Source organism: Schistocerca piceifrons, chromosome 8, assembly GCF_021461385.2.
Source record: "Schistocerca piceifrons isolate TAMUIC-IGC-003096 chromosome 8, iqSchPice1.1, whole genome shotgun sequence".
In the NCBI taxonomy this organism is placed as follows: Eukaryota; Metazoa; Arthropoda; class Insecta; order Orthoptera; family Acrididae; genus Schistocerca; species Schistocerca piceifrons.
Window position 1 is genome coordinate 279317558 of NC_060145.1, and position 15177 is coordinate 279332734.

Below are 15177 nucleotides of genomic sequence, written 5' to 3' on the forward strand. Positions count from 1 at the left end.
CACTGCAGAACACTCGATACTGTTAACGTAATGTTTTTTTATTTCAGTATGATAATTTTTGCTTATCATTGAGTGTAGATATCACGGCGAAAGGGAAAACTGACTTCAGAGATTTAAATCTACTTTTCACCGCCTTTAAAATTGTATGTATACCTATAACAGTGTTCGTATTGGTGTTAAAATTGAGAAATAACTTCTGTACAGTAGTATAAAATTTGGTTTCAAAATTAAGTACCGACCGGTAAACAGACATTTGCAACACCAGTGACCTGTCAGAACCTTGACTAATCCTGAAAAACACAAAGCTGGAGCTTTGAGACAGAAAGCTTACATACCTATTTACTTTCAGTGAACGGTAGATAACAAAAATTTAAATACAGTCCTCTTCGAAATGCAATACATGTATTGCAATCCCTCCAGTTGCCAGATATTTCAGTGTTACTTTTAATTTAATGCGAGGCGGAACGCCTTCTTAACTAAGCGTACTACACTTTTATATACAGCCAGAAATATGGCTCAAAAAGATTTCAAAATAGGTTTTCGAATGAAACGTCGTCCTCGACAGATGAAGCTGTTTGGCAAAAATCTGCCAAACTCTCGTACGAATAATTTCACTTGTCGCCATCCTGAAAGTCGCGTAATAGCATTTCCGACTTCGGCGTGTGGAAACGCTAACGTGCATGTAAGCGTGGTATTGAGGGGATTGGCGTATAAGAAATTCATGCCTGTTAAAACCCGGTTTAAAGCGCATTCAGAAATCCACATTACTCTCGTGTGAAATTTATACCGTAGCAGGTAATCGGTACAAATCTTGTACGCCTGTAGTTGTCGGTACTGGAGAACGAACAGTAAAACATTCTCCTCCCCCCCCCCCCCCCTCATCTTTTAACCCTGCGGTGACCGCGCTACTTACTCCAGTACACCTGATGTAGGTAGCGAATTACACTAGGTTCACGAACCTTAAGTTCTCAAGGTTAGTTGAAGTTTTTGGATTTGGCTGTTAGTTGCAAGATGCATATTAAGGCATGTAACTGCTTGCTGTACAAGTACACTTGCTCAAGAGTTCTTGAGCAAACACGCACAAATTCATGGCGCCTACACGCGGCTCTAGGACACCTGTACATGCATTAGAACGTAATGATTAGATTATCAGAAAATGTCTAGGTCGACGACAACACTGTCTTTGGCAACCTTTTGCTTGTGTTACAAAAAACTTGACATATCGAGAAAAGAGTGGTTAAAGAAACGAAAACATTCCCTATTAACTATCCGTGGTAGATACGCTAGGGAAACCATCTCACAGGGCTGTTGATTTTTCTTCTCCCTTTCTCCCTGTAATATTGTACTCTCACTTGACCTGCAGTACAGTACAGCCTTTGTACAGAATTTAACAGGACCAAATGAAAATGAAATCAAACGAGATTACTGACAAATACTTGCACAAGCCTCCCTATTCTTCGTACACAAGCTCAAGCGCGAGCACGCATGCGCAATCTGAATTCGATCGAGCGTGAAGCTGCTTGGACAGTCCTGATGCTTGCGCAGATTTCTCCTACACAAGTTCATGCATGCTTGGGCAAGCACACTTGTGTAAGCGTGCTTTCAGGCACACAGGTACGCTTGAAACCGCCTTTTATAAATACACACAGCTGAGAACAGCTGGCAGCACGAATATTTGATTCGGGCCACATGCGGCTCGCGGGTTGCCGTTTGACGACCACTGGACTAGGCTCCAGTACCTACCATGCTTTACCTACTATTCCTTTAATAAAATACCGTAAGAGTTCTGACAGTTGCGTTGCCGGGTTCGTTCTCGGCATCAAAGCGCGAGAAAACTTTATGATATACAAATCACGTGCCAGACGGACTCTGTACTGGCCAATTACCTCTGGAGGTAATGCTATTAGTGATTGAGCCAGCTCACGATGTCCCCACTACATTTTGCCGGTACGTTTCCCCTAATTTCAGTTTCACACAAGAATTAAAAATTCATAGTACATGAGATATTAGTTAATATTCGCATTATGTCAGGGTAGCAAACAAGGCAGTGGAAAGGAAGATTGGAATTGTGATGTCCAGATGACGTCGAAACGGCGCACAAGTGAGGATTGGGAAAGGATGAACAAAGAATCTGGCACTGATCAGAAGCGATTTAAGGCAAAGTGTAAATTTGAATGGCTGGACGTGGATCTGACCCTTCGTCCTCCCGTATGAGAGTCTACAGTCTTACAACTGTCGGTATGCCACATCGTTCTGTATGCACTAATAAACTGTCAGCAGACGGATAAATATGACCGCACATCGGTGACATGTAAAACAGCGAGGTATGCTTCAAGTACAGGCCGCATTAAGTGTCTACGAGTAGTTGCTTCGCCTTGTGAAAACAAAAGTTACGTTTAACGGTGTTTCTGGTGAATGGAGATAACACAGGGCCGTGCACGGTCAGTAGATGTTGGCAGTGTCCTTGTGAAGTTAAAGCAGATAATGAGAGGATGGTATGTTGTAGCTACGTACAGGCAAACTTACTTTCTGGTATCAGTGATTTCTGTGAATGCCACTTCTCGGCTACTGCGATTTTATTTGCTACTTTTAACAGTTAAAAATCGCAGTTTACGAATTCACAACTTCCACAGTGTTAAAATGAGATTGCTGCGATTTATCACTGTAGATGTTTTTCTGCGATTAGTCACAACAACAGCTAATATACTGGCAAGTGTAATTACTTTTGTATCTGGCCAGGAGAATTGTGTCAGTGCAACTGACGTGACAAGTTCTCGCCTGTAATGCTTGCAAACAGTGTATTTCAACAGTGTTTCACTGAAGACATTACGTTATTTGAAAAGTATGATAAATGAAGTACACAGTGAATAATGAAAAGTCCATTCTCCAGTTAAATCAGCCCCATCCACTTAAATTTTGCGCTATGTCTTTATCAACGACTTGTGTTTTGTAAGGTTGAATATTATCAAGTTTAAAGTTCGTACCTTCCAGTTAAATGCTAACATTGTAATAGTCTAAAAGCAATACCTAAAGGTATCTGTATATTTGAGTGTTGAAAATCTTCAACGTGTGAATACACTACTGTTAAACATTTGGTAATAGTTACAACTTACAACTGGAGGTCGCTACCCCACCCCTTGTATTTTTATGTACGATATAGGCCTACGTGCATAAGACATCAAAGTACTCAACGGAACCTTTTCCATTATCTGCTATACCTTTTCTGTATTTACCTTTCGCTTTTAGTTTATGATGAAAAGGTCAGTGTTACCGCAGCCTCTATTTGGCATTCAGATTCGTTGACTTCAACTCTCAACCGATTATGACCCTTCAAACGTACCCTAACCCTCAGACTACACTATATGACCAACAGCTCACACTAGCCGGCCATCAGTGTCGCTGCCAGATAACTAAAATTTCTCTCGGGGAAAACTAGGTTTTTCGTTCATTTCTTCGCTTCTAGGTAGGCTATACACCCATACTGTGTATCAAATTTCTTAACAGTTTAATGTTCTAAAGCTTAAATACTACTATTAGTAGCTGCTTGTGACTTCTAGTGAAATTGCAGTCAGATACTGTACAGCTGTTATTGTGAAATTGCGACTTAACCACTGTGATTTGTAACATCCGGCAGCTGTTAACAAGATACGTCTAAATGCTTGAAACATACGAATTAATCTCATTTTGTGGTTGATGTTCCCTTACATGCTGCATGTCTAGCACTTTGTAGGCCCATACCAATTTCAACTGAAATATGGATCTTTGTTGCCGTGACGAAATAAGAACTTATTAAAGAAGCGCTGTTCCATTTTGTTTTCTTAGAAATTTGTTAAGTTCACAAGACCGACTTCGGCCTTTATATTAGGCCATTACCAAGTGTATCAAAGCTATGGTGTATAGAAGCAGCACCAATCAAAGTTACAGCATAACTTACAGATGCACTTGATAACGGCCTAATACAAAGGCAGAAACAGGTTGTGTGAACTTAAATTATAAACAAATATTACTGGAGCGGCGTATGATTAACTGAACAACAGTTGTACCAACAGCGTCATCCAAACCTGGAGATACCAACTTAAGAACTACTCCCGTCGTGTATGGCCCTTTCTTAATTTTCTACTTTTGGCACGCACAGACGTTTCGTTTGATATATACATCACTTTTTCACAATCTGTGTGTGAATATTTTTAATTATTTCGTCTCAAAGGCTTAATCTACGTTGTAGTGTGACTGATCTATAGAGCAGCTCGAGGTCTACGTTAGGATGGAAAGTGATGAGCTAGCAAAGCCAAGTGGATGTAAATGGGGAATCTTGTTTATAGCCGCAGACACATGTAGCGTAGCCGGAGGTCTATGTTAGCTTGGGCGTTTATTTCGCTTTCCACTTTTGTTAGCTTATATGCCGCGGCCTGCAGTACATACGGTACACTAATAACAAATGCCAATATGTGGCGAGGAAAAAAAAAATATTTTAAACTGTTTGTTTTAGCCTCTAGAAACGAAGTTTTTTCCCCCGAAAAAATCAGTTTCATCGCCTTCTACACGTAAAAATGTTACGTTATTTATTTAATGTTTACCCGCGATCTAGCCAAACATCCTTATGTTAGTAAGTATACTAATCAGCTGTTCCGATGTAACATGACCAGCTGCATTAAGAGTTACCAAAATACGGTAGAGGTGAATCGCCCGTGTAAAGTTTCAGCGAAATGTAGGATAGCTAGTAAACCAGCAAACATTTGTTACGTCTATCACAGTGTAATTATAAGAATAAGTAACGAATTGCATCGCTGACACTGAGTAGAACGCATTTTAATAACTAAGTAAAAGTTCTGCCTGTGCTTATCTGTCTGCTGGAAGCTGCAAAACTCTGACAGCTGGGCAAATACAAGTGTTTTCGATTACACCAATAGATTTTCGCTTCACTTGCGGAGCTTCGTGGCGAGACCCGAGAGGAAGCAGCTCACTGACGAAGACTGGCTTGTTGCCGGGCCGCTGTCCAACTGGGCCCTCAGGTGAGCCAGCGCCTCGTCAGGCTCTGCCTCGAGCACCAGGCCGCCCTGGACCATCTCGTCCAGCAAGTGCGACACCTCGTCCAGGCGCAGCGCGAAAGCACGTTCCACCAGCTGGTCAGGTGTTCCGAAGTGCGCGCGTAGCGCGTGGATGAAGGCGTCGATCAGATCGAGGATGTAGAGCGGCGACTCTCCTCCGTCTATCCCGAACAGCACGACGAGTGTGTCGAGTCGGCGGAACGCGCCACGCGAATCCGTGCCCAGCAGGTCCGCGCAGTCAAATATCTCGCTCATGTTGTGCCTGCAGCGCTGCTGCACGCGAGCTATAAGCCGCGCCTGTAAGACGAGCCGCTGCCCGTCTCCCATCTCGTCGTACAATTTAAAGAAGCGGAGATCGCCACTCTCTGTGAAAACTAGCACCAACTTGATCATTGCCTTCTGTACCGTTCGCCTCCCACAGTCGAACGCTGTCGACTAGCTTCCCATTGCAAATTATGCCACGAGGAGGGGTTGCTGATGGTCAGCGAGGTTCATTAGCTCCGATACATCGAAATCACAGATGATGATCGATCGACTACAGAAATATCTGAACTGCCGTGGTTGAACATAAAGTTCGAACAGTTTATGTCTCGGATTCTACTCGATCTTTCCATCAGCCGAGTATTTTTTAGTGACTGTTGTCAGTACGATCCCCTCGACCTGTCTTGGCGTTATTAATGCACTGTGGGTTTTAGTAACAAAAATAAGTGTGAAACACGGACGAAAATATCTTCTAGGGTGCAGGTCATATAGTCCTTACACAAAACGTACATCGGCGGCGGTAAAATCGTTCCGCAGTCGCCTCAAATGCTGATTCTCTGAATTTCCGCAATAGTGCCTCGCGAAAAGAGTGGGTCACCCTAGCGTTCTATGCGCCGTCTCCTGTATGGGTGAGCTACATTGAAACGAAGTCGAGCACTTCCCTTGCCTACTATCAACATGACGCGCCATTCCCTCTTCATATCGCTTTGCAACATGACTCCTTGATATTTAATCGACGTGCTGTGTCAAGCAGCACCCTGCTAATGCTTATCTGCACGTTACAGGAGTATTTTTCGTTTCACTACATTTTTCTTAGACATCTGATTCTAATTTTTACCTTGTGGCTCTTCTGGTTAACAAACTGGTAATAAAACACAACAAAGTAAGATATATATCAGTCTCAAACAACACCGTGCTAAATCTTATCTTACAATAATACTTTTAAAATAGTTGCTTAAAGAGAAGTTGTGTTCACATTGCGTATTCACTCTGCATTCCTTCATATTTGAGGTTTACCTTTGAGTAACTACTTATGGACGTAGACAATGAATCTATCAAAGAAGGTGATCAGCTGCCTGTCGTTTGTCGAACCACACATCTCACAACGACTTACTGTTTAGATTGAAGTAACTAATAATGAAATTCGCTTGAATTAAGTGACTGTGTAATAACAATACAAACCACTTGGTGCATCTGACATCAAGTACGTTTTTGATAGCCAGTTGTTCTAATCTTTTACATCTGTTGCCGTGGGAAACCCTTTTCTTAACGTGTCATTTTGGTATTGTAAGGTACGTGCTGCTACTTGACAACTTTATTGTATAGAATGGCCAAGCTAGGCAGGTGGAACTCAGGATGTGAAGATTTGGGGGTAATACTACAAAAGAGATTACTACATTTATTTAACATGTGCTGGAGGAAGGGAGCTATTCCAGAAACATCGTCACAAGCAAAGCCGATATCACTGTTAATGCGGAACCGCAATAGCTGCGAGAACTTCAGAGAAATCAGCTTACTTGACACCACATACAAAGTTTGTGCAGCTATAGTGAAGGCAATAGCTGGGGGGGGGGGGGGGGGGGGGCGGGAGGATTATTAGGCGAAAAGCAAATGGGATTTCGAAAGTGCAGATCGACGACAGATGCAGTATTTATAATCTACATCTACATCTATACTCCGCGAGCCACCTTACGGTGTGTGGCGGAGGGTACTTATTGTACCACTATCTGATCCCCCCTTCCCTGTTCCATTCACGAATTGTGCGTGGGAAGAACGACTGCTTGTAAGTCTCCGTATTTGCTCTAATTTCTCGGATCTTTTCGTTGTGATCATTACGCGAGATATATGTGGGCGGTAGTAATATGTTGCCCATCTCTTCCCGGAATGTGCTCTCTCGTAATTTCGATAATAAACCTCTCCGTATTGCGTAACGCCTTTCTTGAAGTGTCCGCCACTGGAGCTTGTTCAGCATCTCCGTAACGCTCTCGCGCTGACTAAATGTCCCCATGACGAATCGCGCTGCTTTTCGCTGGATCATGTCTATCTCTTCTATTAATCCAACCTGGTAAGGGTCCCATACTGATGAGCAATACTCAAGAATCGGACAAACAAGCGTTTTGTAAGCTACTTCTTTCGTCGATGAGTCACATTTTCTTAGAATTCTTCCTATGAATCTCGACCTGGCGCCTGCTTTTCCCACTATTTGTTTTATGTGATCATTCCACTTCAGATCGCTCCGGATAGTAACTCCTAAGTATTTTACGGTCGTTACCGTTTCCAATGATTTACCACCTATGGCATAATCGTACTGGAATGGATTTCTGCCCCTATGTATGCGCATTATATTACATTTATCTACGTTTAGGGAAAGCTGCCAGCTGTCGCACCATGCATTAATCCTCTGCAGGTCCTCCTGGAGTACGTACGAGTCTTCTGATGTTGCTACTTTCTTGTAGACAACCGTGTCATCTGCAAATAGCCTCACGGAGCTACCGATGTTGTCAACTAAGTCATTTATGTATATTGTAAACAATAAAGGTCCTATCACGCTTCCCTGCGGTACTCCCGAAATTACCTCTACATCTGCAGATTTTCAACCGTTAAGAATGACATGTTGTGTTCTTTCTTCTAGGAAATCCTGAATCCAATCACAAACCTGGTCCGATATTCCGTAAGCTCGTATTTTTTTCACTAAACGTAAGTGCGGAACCGTATCAAATGCCTTCCTGAAGTCCAGGAATACGGCATCAATCTGCTCGCCAGTGTCTACGGCACTGTGAATTTCTTGGGCAAATAGGGCGAGCTGAGTTTCACATGATCTCTGTTTGCGGAATCCATGTTGGTTATGATGAAGGAGATTTGTATTATCTAAGAACGTCATAATACGAGAACACAAAACATGTTCCATTATTCTACAACAGATTGACGTAAGCGAAATAGGCCTATAATTATTCGCATCTGATTTATGACCCTTCTTGAAAATGGGAACGACCTGCGCTTTCTTCCAGTCGCTAGGTACTTTACGTTCTTCCAGCGATCTACGATAAATTGCTGATAGAAAGGGGGCAAGTTCTTTAGCATAATCACTGTAGAATCTTAAGGGTATCTCGTCTGGTCCGGATGCTTTTCCGCTACTAAGTGATAGCAGTTGTTTTTCAATTCCGATATCGTTTATTTCAATATTTTCCATTTTGGCGTCCGTGCGACGGCTGAAGTCAGGGACCGTGTTACGATTTTCCGCAGTGAAACAGTTTCGGAACACTGAATTCAGTATTTCTGCCTTTCTTCGGTCGTCCTCTGTTTCGGTGCCATCGTGGTCAACGAGTGACTGAATAGGGGATTTAGATCCGCTTACCGATTTTACATATGACCAAAACTTTTTAGGGTTCTTGTTTAGATTGTTTGCCAATGTTTTATGTTCGAATTCGTTGAATGCTTCTCTCATTGCTCTCTTTACGCTCTTTTTCGCTTCGTTCAGCTTTTCCTTATCAGCTATGATTCGACTACTCTTAAACCTATGATGAAGCTTTCTTTGTTTCCGTAGTACCTTTCGTACATGATTGTTATACCACGGTGGATCTTTCCCCTCGCTTTGGACCTTAGTCGGTACGAACTTATCTAAGGCGTACTGGACGATGTTTCTGAATTTTTTCCATTTTTGTTCCACATCCTCTTCCTCAGAAATGAACGTTTGATGGTGGTCACTCAGATATTCTGCGATTTGTGCCCTATCACTCTTGTTAAGCAAATATATTTTCCTTCCTTTCTTGGCATTTCTTATTACACTTGTAGTCATTGATGCAACCACTGACTTATGATCACTGATACCCTCTTCTACATTCACGGAGTCGAAAAGTTCCGGTCTATTTGTTGCTATGAGGTCTAAAACGTTAGCTTCACGAGTTGGTTCTCTAACTATCTGCTCGAAGTAATTCTCGGACAAGGCAGTCAGGATAATGTCACAAGAGTCTCTGTCCCTGGCTCCAGTTCTGATTGTGTGACTATCCCATTCTATACCTGGTAGATTGAAGTCTCCCCCTATTACAATAGTATGATCACGAAACTTCTTCACGACGTTCTGCAGGTTCTCTCTGAGGCGCTCAACTACTACGGTTGCTGATGCAGGTGGTCTATAGAAGCATCCGACTATCATATCTGACCCACCTTTGATACTTAACTTAACCCAGATTATTTCACATTCGCATTCGCTAATAACTTCACTGGATATTATTGAATTCTTTACTGCTATAAATACTCCTCCACCATTGGCGTTTATCCTATCCTTGCGGTATATATTCCATTCTGTGTCTAGGATTTCGTTACTGTTCACTTCCGGTTTTAACCAACTTTCCGTTCCTAATACTATATGCGCACTATTTCCTTCAATAAGAGATACTAATTCAGGAACCTTGCCCTGGATACTCCTGCAGTTTACCAATATTACGTTGGCTTTTCCTGTTTTTGGTCTCTGAGGACGGACGTTCTTTATCAACGATGATAATGTCCTCTCTGGTAAGCCGTCAGGTATTTTATCGTTTCGCCCAAGGTGGGGTCCCTCTAACCTAAAAAACCCCCGTGTGCACGCCACACGTACTCTGCTACCCTAGTAGCTGCTTCCGGTGTGTAGTGCACGCCTGACCTGTCTAGGGGGGCCCTACAGTTCTCCACCCAATAACGGAGGTCGATGAATTTGCAACCATTATAGTCGCAGAGTCGTCTGAGCCTCTGGTTTAGACCCTCCACACGGCTCCAAACCAGAGGACCGCAATCGACTCTGGGCACTATGCTGCAGATATTAAGCTCAGCTTGCACTCCGCGTGCGATGCTGGTTGTCTTCACCAAATCAGCCAGCCGCCGGAAGGAACCAAGGATGGCCTCAGAACCCAAGCGGCAGGCGTCATTCGTTCCGACATGTGCTACTATCTGCAGCCGGTCACACCCAGTGCGTTCAATAGCTGCCGGAAGGGCCTCCTCCACATTACGGACGAGACCCCCCGGCAAGCACACCGAGTGCACACTGGCATTCTTCCCCGACCTACCCGCTATTTTCCTAAGTGGCTCCATAACCCGCCTAACGTTGGAGCTCCCTATAACTAATAGGCCCGCCCTCTGTGAGTGTCGGGACCTTGCCGGAGAATCGGCCACTGGCCCAACAGGCGAGGCATCCTGTGGTGGCTCGGAAACGATGTCATCACCACTAGGAAGCACCCCGTACCTGTTGGAAAGGGGTAAGGCAGCTGCCACGCGGCCAGATCCCACCTTCGCCTTTCGGCCAGGCACGCGCGAGCCCACCACTGTCCGCCATTCACCCTGGAGTGATGGCTGACCGGTAAGATGCTCACTGCCGGAAGACGCAGCGACATCAGGGGTTCCATGCGATTCCAAGGCCACCGAAGTAGGCATAGGTCTCACCACAGTTGCCCCAACGCCACTACGAGCCGACGCCTGCGCCTCGAGCTCGATGAGCCTAACAGACAAAGCCTCCACCTGCCCCCGAAGAGTGGCCAATTCTCCTTGCGTCCGCTCACAACAACCACAGTCCCTACACATGACTATGTTTACCCTACAAGCGAACGGTGTACTCGCCTTATTAGCAGCAGGAAATCGAAGTGCTCTCTCACTGACGGTCTAACCGACACTGAGCTGTTCTAACAAATAATCATAAAACAAAGAGTGTGTAATAGCGAAACCCATTTTGCGTTGATTGATTTTATTAAGGCATTCCAAAAAGTTGATAAAGAGAAACTGTGGGAATTCGGAGGAAAATAAAAAGTGCACGACACCTAATAAACGTAATTTCATATATAAATGGCACACTGATACAGCCTAGAGCCACAAACAAATGATTATGACAAGGGTGCAGCGTTTCACCCACACATTTTAACAGTTATTTAGATGACGCAATTCGCAAATGGAAGGAGATTTTTAAAGAATTAAGATTAACTGTAATTCCCGCTTGAATTGTTTTTTTATATGCAGACGACGCCACAATGCTGGCAGATGATGAAGATGACCTACAAAATGGAATACATTTATTAGGTAAGGTTCCTGAAGAGTGCTATTTGACGATTTAAGAAAAGAATACAAAATCATTGGCTTCCAAACGGAAATACACTGTACGGACAAAAATTGTGGTCAACAATAGAATAGGTCAAACATTTTAATTATTGAGGTTGAGCCATCACACGTGAGTGTGTGGCTATTACTACAAACGTAGCGCGCCGAGAGAGTATAGCAGTGATCTCTATACTTCGACCATAGTATCTATGGTCGAAGTCTCTACACTATCTATCTCTATACTATCTATCTATCACTGGAGCATAGACAAAGATAAATCAAAGATGATCGAAGCCAAAGATATGGCGCTTTACGCCATGAGGCGTAGCGCCGTATACCGATCCTGCCTTGGCGGCGGTTAAGTGGGAGATGTGTCTCAGAGCTGGATACTGATAGATAGTGACGCGAGACTGGACGCGCACGTAGTTTATGTATCAGCCGATAGAGGCTGTGATTTAGTTTCGATTGTCCCCACTAGAGTGCACTAAAGTACTAGAATGTTTTTCATAAAGTGTTATTATATCTTTATATGTATGTAAAATGTTATAAATGTGTTTTAGCAGTATGAATGATGCGTGAGAGTGGTTTAAGGTTAATATGAAGATAATTGCTTCACTGGACTCGCATTCGGGAGGACGACGTTACAATCCCGCGTCCGGCCATCCTGATTTAGGTTTTCCGTGATTTCCCTAAATCAGTCCAGGCAAGTGCCGGGATGGTTCCTTTGAAAGGGCACGGCCAACTTCCTTCCCCATCCTTCCCTAATCCGATGAGACCGACTACCTCGCTGTCTGGTCTCCTTCCCCAAACAACCCAACCCAAAGATAATTGCTTAACGAGTTATGTAGTGGGATTTAGTGTGGGAACATTTCGAAGTATGGATGTGGACAAAGGGGATTTTTGTAGAATAGATTTGTAAAGTAAGTTTATGGTAAAGGGAAAGTTAATTCAGGTATAAATGACAATAGTAACTAACTTTATGCATAAACAAAACTTCAGCATATTAGATAATTACGTCGGTAAAAATTGCAGTGGATAGGTTTACTATTTTGCGATTGGTTATCGATGAAAAATGCGGACTGAGGAGGGAGAAGGTTGTTTTGCTATTGGCTGTTGAGTAAACAGACCAATGGTAAAGCAATATTCTTCGTGCGCCTTTCTCTGGTGGTAAAGAAGACTTACAGTATTCTACAGTGGAGTCGGAGCCAAGCCATGAGACAGTTCGGGCGTGTGTAATAGTAGTTCCGATGGAAATGATAAGTTGCCGGATCTAGCAGTGTTTCATATATCAAAAGTGTTGTAAAGTGACGGCATAATTATTCCGATGGGTGTGTAGAAATTTCGGAATTTTTAAGCGAATTTTGTGACGAGAAAAGACATAAATTCCGCGTGGCGTATTGAGCAGGTCGGAGGCTAAAAACTGTGACTGCGTTGGGTACCGACAGACTTAATATTTGGCTAGCATTCTCAATCAAAAACAATCCGTATTTTTGTAGCTATTACGTTTTTGGGAAATGTAACACCATAAACTTGGTAACGTGGTTGGTTGGTTGGTTTGGGGAAGGAGACCAGACAGTGTGGTCATCGGTCTCATCGGATCAGGGAAGGATTGGGAAGGAAGTCGGCCTTGCCCTTTCAGAGGAACCATCCCAGCATTTGCCTGGAGTGATTTAGGGAAATCACGGAAAACCTAAATCAGGATAGCCGGACGCGGGATTGAACCGTCGTCCTCCCGAATGCGAGTCCAGTGTCTAACCACTGCGCCACCCCGCTCGGTTAGGTAACGTGAGTGAAAGGGATTGTGAGTGACTGTGTTAAGACTAGCACGGGCTTGGCCGTGATACTTGTTCACCTAAGTTTCCGAATATATTAATTAAGGGCAAAATTTCCAACCTTTCATTTCGTGTGAAAACTTTCTCCCGAAACGTAGATTAGTGGCTGTAATTGCAGCTTGGTTCACGTCAAAGTACAGTAGGTTTCGCTCGGCTTCCCTACTGATGATATGCTGAGACAATGTTCACAGGTAGGAGCAGGTTCGTCGAAAAGGGACGGAAGGAACCGCGCAGCCGAGCCAGAGGCAGCAAAGAGTCCCCCTCTCCAAGGCAGTACGGTGCACAACAGAGGGGAAGCTTTCTCACTCGAACACGGCGGTTGTGGCAAATTTTTACTGAAAGACTGTCAGTAACTTTGCGATCTCCGTAAAAGTCGACGCCCATGAACGGCGCTTTGTAAATTATAACAATGATTTGGAATCTGTCATACCACCGACATCGGTATTCGTGAGTGGAAATATTAGTTTCCTCTATTTATTTTGAGTTTTCACGTAAAGACCCTCACAGAAGTGATAAGTTTCCGGTTACTCAGTGGTTTATAGAACGCTCCACCCTGCAAAAGTTTCGTGTTTTTAGAGATATCATTTCCTGTCAATATCTTAGGAGTTATACTGTGCAAGAGATCGCTAAAATACTGCTATGGGCATGATATCGAGAAGTATCGCGAAAATGGTATGATATTCTGGCAAACCATGTGATAATACACTCCTGGAAATGGAAAAAAGAACACATTGACACCGGTGTGTCAGACCCACCATACTTGCTCCGGACACTGCGAGAGGGCTGTACAAGCAATGATCACACGCACGGCACAGCGGACACACCAGGAACCGCGGTGTTGGCCGTCGAATGGCGCTAGCTGCGCAGCATTTGTGCACCGCCGCCGTCAGTGTCAGCCAGTTTGCCGTGGCATACGGAGCTCCATCGCAGTCTTTAACACTGGTAGCATGCCGCGACAGCGTGGACGTGAACCGTATGAGCAGTTGACGGACTTTGAGCGAGGGCGTATAGTGGGCATGCGGGAGGCCTGGTGGACGTACCGCCGAATTGCTCAACACGTGGGGCGTGAGGTCTCCACAGTACATCGATGTTGTCGCCAGTGGTCGGCGGAAGGTGCACGTGCCCGTCGACCTGGGACCGGACCGCAGCGACGCACGGATGCACGCCAAGACCGTAGGATCCTACGCAGTGCCGTAGGGGACCGCACCGCCACTTCCCAGCAAATTAGGGACACTGTTGCTCCTGGGGTATCGGCGAGGACCATTCGCAACCGTCTCCATGAAGCTGGGCTACGGTCCCGCACACCGTTAGGCCGTCTTCCGCTCACGCCCCAACATCGTGCAGCCCGCCTCCACTGGTGTCGCGACAGGCATGAATGGAGGGACGAATGGAGACGTGTCGTCTTCAGCGATGAGAGTCGCTTCTGCCTTGGTGCCAATGATGGTCGTATGCGTGTTTGGCGCCGTGCAGGTGAGCGCCACAATCAGGACTGCATACGACCGAGGCACACAGGGCCAACACCCGGCATCATGGTGTGGGGAGCGATCTCCTACACTGGCCGTACACCACTGGTGATCGTCGAGGGGACACTGAATAGTGCACGGTACATCCAAACCGTCATCGAACCCATCGTTCTACCATTCCTAGACCGGCAAGGGAACTTGCTGTTCCAACAGGACAATGCACGTCCACATGTATCCCGTGCCCCCCAACGTGCTCTAGAAGATGTAAGTCAACTACCCTGGCCAGCAAGATCTCCGGATCTGTCCCCCATTGAGCATGTTTGGGACTGGATGAAGCGTCGTCTCACGCGGTCTGCACGTCCAGCACGAACGCTGGTCCAACTGAGGCGCCAGGTGGAAATGGCATGGCAAGCCGTTCCACAGGACTACATCCAGCATCTCTACGATCGTCTCCATGGGAGAATAGCAGCCTGCATTGCTGCGAAAGGTGGATATACACTGTACTAGTGCCGACAT

The 15177-nt window shown here is 44.8% G+C and overlaps 1 protein-coding gene across 1 annotated transcript; it reads right to left on the minus strand.

Annotated features, from left to right (window-relative positions):
- Positions 1 to 4919: 4919 nt before the first annotated feature.
- On the minus strand, positions 4920 to 5375 carry LOC124712274 (AP-3 complex subunit sigma-like). Its single transcript, XM_047242568.1, has one exon. The coding sequence runs from the start codon at positions 5373 to 5375 to the stop codon at positions 4920 to 4922; it is 456 nt and encodes a 151-aa protein (XP_047098524.1).
- Positions 5376 to 15177: the final 9802 nt, after the last annotated feature.

Excerpts from the sequence above, each read along its gene's own strand:
- LOC124712274 (XM_047242568.1), bottom strand. The coding sequence starts at position 5,375 with ATGGGAGACGGGCAGCGGCTCGTCTTACAGGCGCGGCTTATAGCTCGC.